Source organism: Wyeomyia smithii, chromosome 2 (genome assembly GCF_029784165.1).
Source record: "Wyeomyia smithii strain HCP4-BCI-WySm-NY-G18 chromosome 2, ASM2978416v1, whole genome shotgun sequence".
Taxonomy (NCBI): Eukaryota; Metazoa; Arthropoda; class Insecta; order Diptera; family Culicidae; genus Wyeomyia; species Wyeomyia smithii.
Genome location: NC_073695.1, coordinates 219,055,975 through 219,070,793, shown reverse-complemented (window position 1 = coordinate 219,070,793; position 14,819 = coordinate 219,055,975). Strand labels below are relative to the sequence as shown.

At 38.0% G+C, this 14,819-nt stretch overlaps 2 protein-coding genes across 6 annotated transcripts in view; one reads left to right on the top strand and one right to left on the bottom strand.

The window, feature by feature from the left end:
- The window catches only part of LOC129720980 (Ig-like and fibronectin type-III domain-containing protein 1), a 326,155-nt gene that overhangs the window by 84,629 nt on the left and 226,707 nt on the right, over window positions 1-14,819 (bottom strand). The gene's annotated exons all lie outside the window — the stretch shown is intronic.
- LOC129720981 (uncharacterized) lies at window positions 3,648-5,288 on the top strand. The gene has a single exon (XM_055672975.1). It carries the CDS (start codon window positions 3,808-3,810, stop codon window positions 5,146-5,148), a length of 1,341 nt encoding a protein of 446 aa, XP_055528950.1. The 5' UTR covers window positions 3,648-3,807; the 3' UTR covers window positions 5,149-5,288.

Here is a 14,819-nt window from a genome sequence, read left to right as displayed (position 1 = left end):
AATTTGCAGGCACCGATTATTACCTGCTGGTTGTCCAAGGAAGAAAATGAAAAAGAAGGAATGGGCGCTCGGGCTTGTGACCTCTAATTGACCTACAGGGTGTACCGGTATGATAGGTAAAATGAGCGTACCAGTTTTTCCACTTCGTTGTTTCATTGAAACATTATTCTTTCATTAGTATCATCACGAAATTTCTCCTAGAGTTAGTTTACTAGATTTTTCAAGCAATAGCATTAATACTAAAAATGAAAGTCTTTTTGTGCAAAATATTTGCCTTGCAATTTGATTCATTGATGAAAAGCGAATGCCTCTTTCGTTTTAAGGTTTTGACACTTACGAACGAATTTAAAAATAATTTTAATGGTCAGAGCAAATGATGAAGAAAATCCTCTTATTACGTTGTATTAGTTATATGGAAAGTTTGAACCAAATGTGTCTCAAATGAAATATTTATCTAGAATGTAATCCCCTACGACTTCACCCCTGGGAAATGTGACAAGAATACGTCAACCTTCCCAGCATTGCCCTTGAAGAGATTAGAAAGAAATATATGAGTCGTGACAGACTTTGGAAGGATCACATGTACCTTGAATTCAAGTTGGTGATATATTACCTAAGTTTAAAGCGCAATTTGTTTTATGTTTTTGTTTTGCTCTTTAGCGGACACAGGTTACACTGAATTCTTTTTTTTACGCGATTGTTTTTCATGTGTTTTTATTTGACACGATTTTCTTACACGTAGCGGAAGATATAAAATCTTTAAATTCTCTTATCGACGCGATCTTTTTTTACACGATTTGCTCAAAATTACGCGGTTTTTACGCGATTCTTTTTTTGCACGGACGCATCAATCGCGTAAAAACAGAATCCAGTGTATATCAACACGGAACAAAACAGCATGATAGTGCACTTTTAAAGTAAGTCTAATTGCATAATGATTATGACATGATTTTGATTTTAGTAATTGCACTTCAAAGGTATTTTATAACCATTTTCTATTGATGTTGCACTTTCAGTCAACTTCAGGGTACCGGTAATCTGCCTACCTGGATGTCAGGTTAGAATTGGTTAGAATTGAACAATAATCGAATTGAAGTTAATTTGTCTGATTAAGCTTTAGTATTAAAACCGATTAGTTGGTTCAGCATGTTGAACATAATAGCAGAAATGACATGGTATTTGAACGATCATTAAGCGATGAACCCTACAGCTAAGGCCTTATCTTAAAACTGAAATTGTGTTCCAATCTTATTTTGGCAAGATAGTTACAACGCAATTACTGATAACTCGCTTGTTGTCGAATCGTATCGCAGAGTGACCCAGTGAGGCTGTAGTTTCTACATCAACAGTTGCAATTCCTGTCATCAACTGGTTACTACTAGAGCAATGAAAACGGCAACAGTGATTTTTCAGTTAGATCTCTCTATATGGTAGACTTTATTATCAAGCTGTGTGAGGCAGACGGAATATTTTATTATTGTATTTAAACAGCCGGGAGACTACCAGTTCTGCCCCGGTGCCAGGAGAAAAACCGGTCGCTAATGAAAAAGCAATATATTCATAATACATATCTCAGATCGAGTCTGCTGCCCCGCGTCAATAATATCACTTCACAGCGTGCGGCGGCGCGCTGGCCATCGGGCTGAGAAAATCTAATAACCTGGGAGCATAGAATCGGTGGCATCTAGAGAACACCGTTTCGGAATGAACCGCTTTGGGAGCAACGGACCCCCACGCAACTATGACACGTTGAATAACTAATTGTTTTTGCATATGTCGCGACACACACGAGATCTGGTCTGGCTGTGGCTCATGATGCCACAAGGTGGAGAAATGTCGTCATGCAATCGGTCAACTGTTGTTATGAATACAAATCGGATAGAATAATTGCTTACCGAAGGATGCTGATATGATGAAAAAACCAGAATGCTGAAATCTACATATGGGAAAAACTATCGGCATTGTGGGGAAAAACGGTCACGTTCACGCCACAGTGTTAAACGTGTCCTAAGCGAAAAACTTTTCGCAGCATTGGATTGGATTTTACTAGTTAATTACGTATGGCTCGTAATTGAATGACGGATTTAACAATATTGAAACTTTAACTGTTGGTACAATTTTAACTGCATCTTGAAGAAACCAAGTTTAGCAAATCAACAGTTCAGTTGTTCAACACAAATTTATCACTTCTTAGACATTTACAGGCGATATCCTTTTTTATACTACAATGCCAATCATCGATTGTTCACCAACTTTTTCAATCGTTTGTTCCACTTAAGAATTAAAAATTCAGTAAGTTATATTTAGTCATACAAAACAAAACAATTTTTTATAATGGTTTCTGCGACTTTTCACGCAATTTTTTATCGAATTATCATCTAACAAACAATAAGACAGCAAAAAGTCATAGGTGTTTGTTTGCAAGAAAAAGGAACTTGAGGGTTAAATTAAAATTGGAAATAAAAGTTATTTATTTCGGAGTACTTCACCCAGCTGAAGAACTCACTGGAGATAACTATCTTTAGGTCAGGGTCAAAGACGTGCACTCAAAGGCAAGGAGACGAAGCTTCAGTATATACATTACGCACGCAACTGCGCAAATGTTTTTGGGTTCTTGAGTTAAGCAAATACGAAGATACTTCATACGACGAAAATTGCACAAAATGACCGCTTGTTTTTTTTTTTCTTTCCGTAGCGGTAAACAACCACCAAACGTCCGAGGAATACAGCCCTATGTGCCAGTTCGTGATATTCTCGCTCAGCGAAACTTGCCATACATGCTACATGTTTATAGCTACTTGAAGAGCATCAAGGTGCCAATTTAACAGCGAAACAAAAAAAAACCATGTTAGTTTTAGTATTAGATATAGTTTCAGCTCGTAGTCGGCAGCGAGGGTAAAGAATTTGCCTTTAGCTTATAAGATATTTTAGACCATAAGGCATTAGATTTAATTGGCTCCGTAAAACATTAATTTGTATTGTGCCGTGTCAAATAAATGTTGTGTGAACAAAAAAAAAAAAAACCACCAAACGTGGATGTGTGCTAAGAGCCGCCGCGCACTGATCGAGGGGCCGGTGAGTAGTGTGACTTGTTATTTATTATTTCATCGAAACCTTTATATACAGTTTTTTTGCACGATTCTTTGCTTTCTATCGAACATTGATTCGCCGTGGCAGTACTAGTTTTTTTCCTTAAATAGTGGTTGAATGCGCCAGATATAAATTACTTGCGCTAAAAATATCCTCGATCGTTTCCTTTCGCTACGGTCCAGATGCTGTGAGACCTTCATCTACTGACATTCATCCCTCGTCCCGAGCATGCGGTCAACTCGTGCAAGCATTACGCTTGGAGGCTCGTCTGTTGGAGGAGAAAATTTCTCATCCGATCTAGCAGCTGACCGGGAGATGCTGCTGCGGCGATCGACCGACGATCATGTTTACGAAAGGAAGGCCAAAAGAGAGAGCTCGCTAACTGCTGCTGCTGCTGCCGCTGCCACTGTTGAATGTTGATGCACGATGATGATAGGAAACTTGTATGACTACCTGCGTTGTATATGAAGACTAGGCGAGGCGAAGTGCTCGAGTGTATGTATAAAGTTGTACACATACCCGAGCGGCCGGTCGTCATATATATAAAGTGCTTCGGACCCGAATGAAACAGTTCAACAGCAATCGTGAAACCCTCCAGATCGTAAGATCGCGCGAGAATAGAGCAACAACAGTGAGACAGCAGTTAAGTTAAATTTCTGAAAGTTCAAGGATAAAAGAAGATAGTGCAAAGACGACGGTACCAAAACGGAAGAGACAATGATTTCGAAAATATTCAATACATTCCACAAGGCCCGCTTCAGCGGCATACGGATTGTGCCGGCAAACGCTCCGTCCTTGTATCAGGAGTGCGTGAAAGTGTTCGTAGCGGAGGTGAATCGCACAAATCAAAACGGAAAGCGCATTTCCGAGTTACAATTTTTGCCGACGGCGGCACTTGTTAACATTTTCGAGGAGATGTGCAAATACCCAACGCTGCGAGGTGTGCTACGGGAGGCGTTGTCGGATCCGGAGTTATTCATGAGGATTTTCACTGGACACAACACCAATCAACTGATCGTGGATCAGTGTCTGCGGGAGGCAGGCTTAAGCGGAGAGCCGGTACTTCCGGCTCTTGCAGCGAACTACTGTGATATGGTGCAAAAACAACCCCTAGAGGCAGGCACGCCTGAGTTCATGCGGCGTCTGCTGGGAGCACTTAAGCTTGGCAAATTTTTGCTCGAAGCTGGTTGGACACGATGCAGCGTAGACGTGTTAACTATTGCCGAAAGCATGATCTCATTAATTGTCGACAATCGCTTTCATCGAAAGCTTGAACTGGATTGCACCCAACTCTTGTTACGGTCCAAGGGTGGCTGCATGACTTCGCAGGCCAATGAAACATGCGAAAAGCTACTTTCATTGATCGAGGATGTCACCGACGTTGATACTCTAGTCGAAGCGTACCTGCAGGTGGCCAACCATCATTATCGCGCTCAGGAATATGAGACGTGTCACGAATGGGCCCTGAAAACCATGGACATGATCACGGACACCACACCGGTCGAAGACATCATCGAGGTACTCCAACTGGAAGCGTTGTACTGCTTTTCCAAACAGCGCTACGATCTGGGAAGCATGCTTATCAGTCAGGCCATCCAGAGGGCGCGAACGCATTATGGAAACCAGCACCGGTTGTACGCCGATGTGCTTCATACCTACGGACAGTGTCTGATGGAAATGAATGCCATCTCGGAAGCCGTTTCAACCTTCATGGAACTCCTGGATGTCACCATCAAACTGTACGGTCGGCTCACCCCACATGTGCCAATCATTCAGGGTTATCTGGCGTACGGATTTTATTTGCGATCTCAAACCACCGGGCGGTTTGATATGGCTTTGGAACAGATCGACCAAGCCACTGATCTAGCCAAGCGGCTAATTCCAGCGAACAAGCAGGTGATTGATCATTTCGGCGAGATTCGTGTGTTGATTGTTAAAGGCTACGACAGTGTGGCCGCCGCTACCAAAGAGCGAAAACCATTAAAGGTGGCTAACTATCAAAAGTTTCAGTTTTCTGAAATCCGTGAAAAATACTTTGAGTTGAACGGGTCCTTTTGAGTAATGTGCCATCGTAATCGTAGTTTAGTTTTTTTTTTTGAAAATGCTGTTATTATTGCTTACGTTAAGCCTTGTAGTTTAAGAGAAATCAAGTGATTCACGTGAAAATGTACAAACAATAAACCATGTTATATTTAATACTTGTTTTTGATATTTTCCTTTCAGTCCGTTATCCACAGTTGAATGATCTTGCACAGCATTGATTTCGTCTACTCCGGAAGGTGAACAAGTTATTGTTATTGGGGATCCCATGCTGAAAGTTGAAATATCACTGTTGTTAAAGATCACCAGCAGCGGCCATACAAACCGCTTCGCACGAGATTTACTGTTGTAGTCGATGTAATAAAAATTAATTTCAGTTAGACTTCCAGATTTAGCTAGATTATTAATTTAAATTTCAAAACCGCAAAGCGGTCATGTTTTTCCTGCTAAACACCTAGTCAACAAGCTCTCGAATGGATTAGTACGCAAGCGAAACACTGCTCGGTTGATTACCATTTGCCCGCTTTCAAGTTTTCTCCGTATTCACATATTGCATCACAAACCACGTCCGCTTTGGCCGCCGGACAATATGATTTGGCATTTATGTAAATTGAAACTAATATTTAACGTTCAATCAATCAGTCGCGCGCTTCATGTGCCAGAATTCACTGGGGCGTGGGTGGCTGAGGTGGTTCACCTCATAGTCGCTCCGTACACGCTCGTCAATTATCGGTCGGATTGATTTGGTGTATCCATCGGAATCTCCCAAAGCCAGCCGGGCTGTGAACTTTGAAATTGAATAACAATTGCCTATTTGAGCTCGAGAACAGTGGTTTGGATGAGTGATCGATTGGCTAAACTAGCCGTTACGAGCTCCCCTCACGCGTGATAGGTTTCATGGATTGCACCTAAAGTGTGCCAGTGCTGCAGTACAGCACAGATCCCTCCGGAGCTGGGAGAATTGTGGCGTGATAGCGAATCGAGACAACGGTGAAGGGACACAAAATACCAGGTCAAAGCATTTCCAGCCTAGCACTCGGGTTTCGCATAATCGATACAATTGTTTGCGGATAAAATAATTGCCAATGCAAATTACCGATATGCAGTTCCAGTTCACGTTCATGAAGAGTGACGGCGAGTGCGGTGTTGTATTTTGATACGTTCGTTGGAGTGATATAAGTAAGAGTGGGAATAGCAGCCCAAGGCCGCTTGTTATCTCACAGCCTCAGTACACAGGTATCAGTTTTCAACTAGGTTTCGTTTTATCTGGAGAGCTAGTTGAGGATTTTATTTCATTCATTAATCATTTACATAGGTTAGAACAAATTTTTGAGAATCAAATATATATAAATTATATCAAATTAAATGTTAACAACTACAATCATTATTTTCTCTCTAATAATTTTATTGATTTTTTTTGTGTACTTGTTTCTGAAAATTTCGTTTTGGTCGAAAACAAAATCTGATGCCTAAATACGAAAAAGTGGTACTCTGGACACAAAAAAAAACCTGTATGTAGGATAACAAAATCAAAAATACTATCCCACATAACAATCCTTTTCAAAATAGATGACAGAAAATGTCATTTTTTTAAAACAAACAGAAGTCGAAAGCAGACCGTTGTATCCAGGGATGTTTCTCGTGACGGCTAAGAGTACAGATAAAAAAAATTAAAATAACCACAAGGAAATTTTTTTCGCAAAATTTTAAATTATTCGATAAAACTCATCGAAGACAAATTTCATAGTGAAATCAGTTGAAACATTTAACAAACGATCATCTGCATAAATTGTTGAAACATTTAACAAACGATCATCTGCATTAATTGTTTATGGTCTTTGTACAGTTCGTGTCCCTGTGGCTTCTAAGCTTCGGCAGAAATGATTTGAGCACTTTAAACAGCTCACGAACAAAGTCACTTGTTCTTTTTTATAATTCTGAAAGTTTTTTTCTATCGAAAATGCAAAGCATCATTATTATATTACATATTCAAAGAATTTATACACTCTTTATACTATTATTTTATAAATTTGTGTACTCTTTTGGGGTTCGGTATCTCAAACAAATAAATGCTTCACTATTAATTTTGACGCACCGGAATCACTATTTGGCGAGTTGATTCAGGCAATGCACTCCATATTGAGTTTATCACCTCACCAGGACTTTTGCTCTTATTCAGGGCTTAGGGTGCGGCCTGATTATAGCATAAAATGGATATTTTTGTGTGTCGGTAATTTTTTTCAGACACGAATCCGCACCTTTTATTATCGCGTATATTTCCGCCTTATCGATTCCTGGACCTGTGACTCTCGTTCCCACGGAATCATTCATTTTGGAAATATCTGTAAAAAAGCAAAATGAGTTATCTCAACTTTCTCGTTCTGTCTCAATTATTCTGCAGAGAGTTTCAAAGTTTGGTTTCATTTCTACTTAATTCTCGCCACTTTTAATAAAATTCTTATTTCTGAGTCTTTCAGTATTCATAGGTGTCCAGTTAGATCTCCTTCTTTTTGATTAGCCTGCCGATTCAGTCTAAGGGCGCTTTAATCCGCCTCTAGTTGAACCACCTGATGAAGTGGAAGAAGTTGAATCACTGCATTTAAGACTTTGGACGGAGTACTTCTGCCCCGCATAACGATGCACATACCAATATTTGGGTGAATTGGGGATGTTACGGATATCCGCATCCGCATCATACCATGCGGATATTGAAAAAAAATATGCCTTCATAAAATTTTGAAGAAAAATTTTCCTTGGTGTATTTGCTACTCGCCTAAATATTTTTTGCATTGGGAAGGGACATGGCCATGTGAAATAAGCAAAATAAAACAAGGGATGCTGCGAATGCGGAACATCCGCATGAAAATGGACATCCGCATCTACATCTGCATCCGTAATCACATATCCGCATCCGCATCCGCATCTGCAGATATCTGAAAAATCACATCCGTAACATCCCTTTTTTGAATATATGATTCAGTCGGTTTGGGGCACCTAACTAACGAGGCGTACGTTATTCCCGGCCTGATTTTTGTTTTATACATATAATGTATTCTACTAAGCTTGAGAGTTTGTGCCTCGGCGATCGCTTGCTCGATTTGAGCGTTTAGCGAAATTTCTGGTCAAGTATGATTTCCAAATATTTGACTTCAGTAGATAGCTTTAGTTGGTGCCCTACAGTCGCAGTTTGGGAATAATGTATTTCCCTTTTAGAGTGAAGAGATTAATAGTGTTTCGGAGGGATTTATACTTAAGCCTTTTTCACCTGCACCACTGAGTTGTAGGATTCAGTGTGTAGATTGTATCCTGTTAGAAATAACGCAGTCGGGGTGTCCCCTAACCAACATCACCACATCATCTTTAAAACCAATAGCTTCAAAACCATTAGTAAGGCTTGGAATAAGGCCGTCTACGGATAATGACCACAGCAAGGGTGATAGTATCCCGATATGAGGCCCTTCTTTAGTAGTGTTTCTTGGTATGGATGTGTCACCGTGTTGAGCAAGTATTTCTACTTTCTGTGTTCCTATGCCATGCCTTTCCATGGCTATTTTCATTGAGATGCATTATCTAATGTTCCTTTAATATCGAGAAAGGCTGCCATGATGATTTTCTTGGCCTGAATGTCCTCTATGTGATTGATTTGTTATCTTTATAGGTAAATTAATATTTACTCAATGGACTGATTCTCATATAAACTGTTCCAATATAACGATCAATTAGTTTTCCAATGATTTGTTTGTAGTGTCGCAACACCCAGTTTGAATATTGTAACACTGCGAAAAGTTTAGCATGACCTAAAATAAGCAGATGTACGTAACTCTTACTCGTGATTCTGACAACCTAGAGAGGTGTGGTCTTCAGTAAAGCTGTTGAGGAGGTTAGGAGTTTCTGGTTGGTATACATGCACACTAGCACCGCTATGTGTCGCAAATGTTCATGTAGCTTTGAGTATTTTAAGCAAAAAAATACAACCACTCAAATAGCTGTGGTCTTCAGGAAAGTTGCTCAGAATATCAAGGGCTTCTGGTTGGTTTAGTTTGGAATTCTGCCACAACGTGTTGCTATTGGGCATGAAGTTTTCAGTTTTTTCTACTTACTTTATCTCGTGAATTCAACCGCTTAGAAAAAGCGATCTTCAGCAAAGTTGTTCAGGATGTCAAGAAATTTAAGTTTCTGGTCAGTTTAATTAAGAGTAAGACCACTACGTGGTGCTAGTGTGCGTTCAGTTTTGAGTATTAGAAACTGAATTTATCTCGAAAATCCAACTACTTAGGGAGCATGCAGAAATGACGCAGTTTTTATTTAAATTTTGTTGATCCCCCTCTCCTCCATTTCTTCACAAAGATGCAGACCCCACTTTAGATAATATGGTAGCTTTATAACGAGCAAGTTTTACTATCAAAAACCTAAATTAATCCACCTAGCGGCGAGACCCAGCCTTTCTCCTTCGAACTTATAATTTGTTAAAATAGATTTACTCCAACATTTAAGAAATACACCTTGATTATTTCTGCTGTATTTGTTATTCATTCTAAACAACAAATTTTTGGTAGCCAACAGCACAACTATACCGAATATTTAAAACTTAACATATCATCGGCTTCGTGCAACACTGGCACAACTCAAAATTTTGCATTTTTGAGTTTTTGATGGCAAACGATGCCAAATACTGTTTAGTTTCATCACACGAAATCCCATTTCGAAAATCAAAAAAATTCCAAAGTTATCAGTAGAAGTGCCTTTGCTGCACAAATCGAAATTTCTCCATAAAGTTAGACCCAAAGGTATTAAATAAGGATTGGTAATCCTAAACTTTAAAGTTTTCTTGAAAATCGAAAAATAAATTTTCGACGCAAATTTTTAAACGCGTTTTTCTCGAAACTATGTTTTTTGAGTTGTGCCAGTGTTGCACGAAACCGACGATAAGAATATAAATTACAACTATACATGCGAATAACATTAAACTCTTTCAACTATATGATGCGATTTTGTTTTTGAATGTGGTACAATCGATTTGTACTCATATGCTGCTTATATTCAGATTCTTTAAGTCAACGTTAGTCAGTAGATTTCAAATAATGTATAATTAAATGTTGTTCCTTATACATTAATTTGAATGATCTTATCAGTGAAATTGAAATTCTTAAACGCAGTTGAATGGCCAAATACCAATCAATAGGGGTTCTTGAAACCTGGATTATACCCAGTAGCCAGAATCCGACCTAAAACCCAATTTTTAATTCAGATGACAACTTCTGGTTGCCTGATAATCATAAAATCATAGAATCCATCATAAAATTTCCGAACTGCCAAATCTGGGTATTTCTATGGCAAAGATGGTGACAGTTTCCGATCTAAAGCCCAAAGTGACAAATATCATCCAGTACGATTTGAAGAAGCGGTATGATACCCTGAGGCCAGAAATCATCTTCAGACGCGATTTTAAATTTCTAGACAGTATCTTCCGGTTTCTATCAGTCTTAAAGGAACAAACATTACCCAATGTGAGTTTTTCAGTACCCGGGATGATGCTCAGAGACCAGGAATCAACTTCATACTTCATTTTTAAATCCGAATTTGCGACACCTGTTTTCTTTAAATAAGTCGTGTAATCTTCGAAAGAAGAGATTTTCAATATTTTTACAATTTAACACATAATGGATAAAATGGAAGTCCGATTACAGTGCGTCTTGAACTGTCCTACAGATCAGACGTTTTTTCGGTTGCTTGTGGACTGGTCTTTGACTGCCTATAGCTTCAAAGTTTGTGTTTTGTCAGTGTGTCTTTTAAAGACTACCTGCAAGTTATTTCCCATCAGTCTTTCTCAAGACTACCTACTTTTGAATTTAACATTTGTTTTAACTTTTTTCGTATCACCTGAAATGGCTGGACGGAAAAAGAAACCTCGCATCGCTGCGGGGAGGAAAAGAGAGGCATCTCTTTCTGACACTTCGAGTGTCTGTAGTGACAATCCTTTTGATATTTTGCCTGAGCAAGAAGCTGGTGAAATGGAAGTTATTAATAATGAAACTATACAAAATATAAAATCTTTAAAAAGGGAGAAAGTTCCACATATTGTGGTAACTATTTCTTCTGAATTTAATATATTCAAAAAGGAACTTTCAACGTTTGTTTCTGACGTTAAAGTTACCTATCAAATTGGCCGTAGAGGTGAATGCCGCTTATTAGCCGACTCAGTAAAGGGTCGTGATCGTCTTGTTCAGTATTTAACTGACAAGATGTACAAATTTTTTACATATGACACCAAGAACGCCAAGCCGTTCAAGGTTGTCTTGAAAGGTCTCACCAACGATCAAACCGTTGATGAGATTAAACTTACTTGAACAGAATTACTTGGCATAGCCCCTACCCAAGTAATTCTAATGAAACAAAAATCACGAGGCGAAAACAGTCAGAGAACAGGAATTTCCCTTGTTAATTATTTAATTCATTTTAACCGCAATGAGGTTAACAACTTAAATTTTTTTGAAAAAGCACATGCTTTGTATAATGTGCGTGTAAAGTGGGAAATTTATAGTAAGTATGGCGGAGGTGAAAAGCATGAAAAGCAACGTTATGGCCATGGTTCCAAATTCTGTAACATGGACCAAAAATGTCTTAATTGTGGAGACTCTTCTCACAAAAAGGACACATGTCCTGTGAAAGAGAGTAATAATTTTCGCTGTGCGAATTGTAACGGCAACCATATGTCAAATTTTCATCAATGCCCAGTCCGTTTAGCAATTGTTAAGGCAAGGCAAGGTAAACAAAATTCAATTTCTCAATTAAAACCAACTTCAAAACAAAATTCTCCAAGCGTACCAGTGACGCATAGTTGCATACCCGTTTAACTTATGCACAGGTTACAGGTAGTTCGAACATTATGCCGCCTAGTGTTGGTAGTTCGAAAATGACCGTTAATATGGGTAAGCAAAACACGCTAGAACCTATTACTCCAGCTAATATTGCTGCCGAAAATATTTTTTCTAATGTCAACTGCCTGGGGCCTATTACGGCAGGTAAACTTTCTTTTTTGCAACAGGCAATGCTCGATCTTATGAACGCCATGTTGCAGGCAAAATCAATGTTTGAAGCCATTCAAATAGGCACAAATTTTACTATTAAAATTGTTTCTAATTTAAAATTTAGCAATGATTTTAAATAAAACAATTAAAATATTAAATTGGAATGCTCGCTCATTGAAGGCCAATGAGAATGAGCTTTTTAACAGTAAATAATGTGCCTATTGCAATTATTACTGAAACATTTGTGAAACCTAACATAAAATTAAAATATGATCCCAATTACGTGGTTCATAGATATGATAGGATTCAGGGTTCCGGCGGTGGAGTTGCAATTGTTATTCATCGCCGAATCAAACATCGTGCTCTTCCCCATCTTGAGACGAAAGTTATTGAAACTTTGGGAATTGAAGTTCAAACTGAACTTGGGATTTTATTTATTGCCGCAGCATATTTACCATTTCAATGCACACGCGAGCTCAAAAATTATTTTAAAGGTGATTTACAAAAACTCACCAGAAATCGTTCGAAATTTTTTATAATCGGCGATTTTAACGCTAAACATCGTTCATGGAATAATTCTCAAAGTAATTCCAATGGCAAAATTTTATTCAATGATTGTTCTTCAGGATACTATTCTATTTTGTCACCGAATAGTCCTACATGCTTTTCTTCTGTAAGAAACCCTTCAACAATTGACTTGGTGCTTACAGATCAAAGTCATGTATGTAGTGATTTGATCACACATGCTGACTTTGATTCTGACCATCTTCCAATAACTTTTTCTTTATCACATGAATCAGTTTTAAACCCTATGAGCTCTGTTTTTAATTATAACAAGGCTAATTGGGAAAGATACAAAACTCATATTGAGAGAAATTTCAATAATGAGCTTGATTTGCAAAACGAAGTGAATATTGATTCCGCTTTGGAAGCATTAAAATATTCTGAGAAATCAAAATTTTGAGACTAAAGTTGAAAAATTGAAACCATATTCAAAACCTTTTTGGAAGCTGTCGAAGATTCTTAAGAAACCTTCAAAGTCTATTCCAGTTTTAAAAGATGGTGAACGTTTTCTTGTATCCAATGAACAAAAGGCTCAAAGACTTGCTCAGCAGTTTGAGAGTGTTCATAACTCAAATGAATTTTGTGAGTCCAATTGAAAATGAAGTCACACGTCAATTTGATTTAATTTCTTTCCAGAATTTTTTACCTGCAGAAATAATTGAAACAAACTTGAATGAGATTAAATCAATTATTAAAAATTTCAAAAATATGAAAGCACCTGGTGACGATGGAATCTTTAATATACTAATCAAACATCTCCCTGAGAGCACAATGGAATTTTTAGTGAAAATTTTCAATTGCTGCTTCAAAATTGCATATTTTCCCAAATTATGGAAAAATGCAAAAATTACTCCAATTTTCAAACCGGATAAGAACCCAGCTGAAGTTTCAAGTTATCGACCAATCAGTTTGCTTTCTTCAATAAGTAAACTGTTTGAGAGAATTATTCTTAACAGAATGATGTCACACATCAACGAAAATTCAATTTATGCAAATGAACAGTTTGGATTTCGCCATGGGCATTCCACAACTCATCAATTGCTCCGAGTTACTAATATGATACGAGCTAACAAATCTGAAGGTTATTCCACTGGAGCTGCTCTTTTAGACATAGAAAAAGCATTCGACAGTGTTTGGCATAAAGGCTTGATTGCGAAATTGCAAACTTTTATTTTCCAATTTTCCTAATCAAAATTTTGAAAAATTATCTTACTGATCGAACTCTGCAGGTTGTCTATCAGAATTCCAAATCTGATAGATTTCCTGTCAGAGCAGGTGTACCTCAAGGTTCAGTCTTGGGTCCAGTCCTGTACAACATTTTCACTTCAGATCTTCCTGATTTGCCTCCAGGATGCACAAAGTCATTGTTCTGCGATGACACAAGCATTTCCGTAAAAGGAAAAAGTCTTCGTGTCATATGCAGTCGATTGAAGAAAAGTTTAGATATTTTTTCTTCCTACTTGCAAAAGTGGAAAATCTCTCCCAATGCTTCTAAAACTCAAATGATAATTTTTCCGCATAAGCCTAGGGCTTCTTTCCTCAAGCCAAACAATAATAACGTTGTCAAGATGAATGGGGTTATTTTTAAGTTGGTCCGACAAGGTTAAGTACTTGGGACTAATTTATGATAAAAAACTTATTTTCAAAGAGCACATTGAGAGTATACAAGCCAAGTGCATCAAATATACGAGATGTTTATATCCTCTCATTAACAGGAATTTTAAACTTTGTTTAAAGAACAAACTTTTGATTTACAAACAAATTTTTAGACCAGCAATGCTTTATGCTGTACCGATCTGGTCAAGTTTCTGTTCAACAAGGAAGAAAACGCTCCAAAGGATTCAGAATAAAATTCTGAAAATGATTTTAAAGCGTCCTCCTTGGTTTGGTACACTCGAATTACATAGACTTACTGGTGTTGAACCATTAGAAGCTATGTCAAATAAAATCATTAACAATTTTCGACAAAAATCGTTGCAATCCTCAATTGCTACGATAAGCTCTCTTGATAGCCAATAAGTTAGCAATTAAGTTAGTTGTAAGTTTACTTCCCCTTTTCTGACAAGTAGCTTTAAATCCCTACGAACGATAAGTCCT

Bases quoted from the DNA above. Each gene is read 5' to 3' on its own strand.
- LOC129720981 (XM_055672975.1), top strand. From the start codon at position 3,808: ATGATTTCGAAAATATTCAATACATTCCACAAGGCCCGCTTCAGCGGC.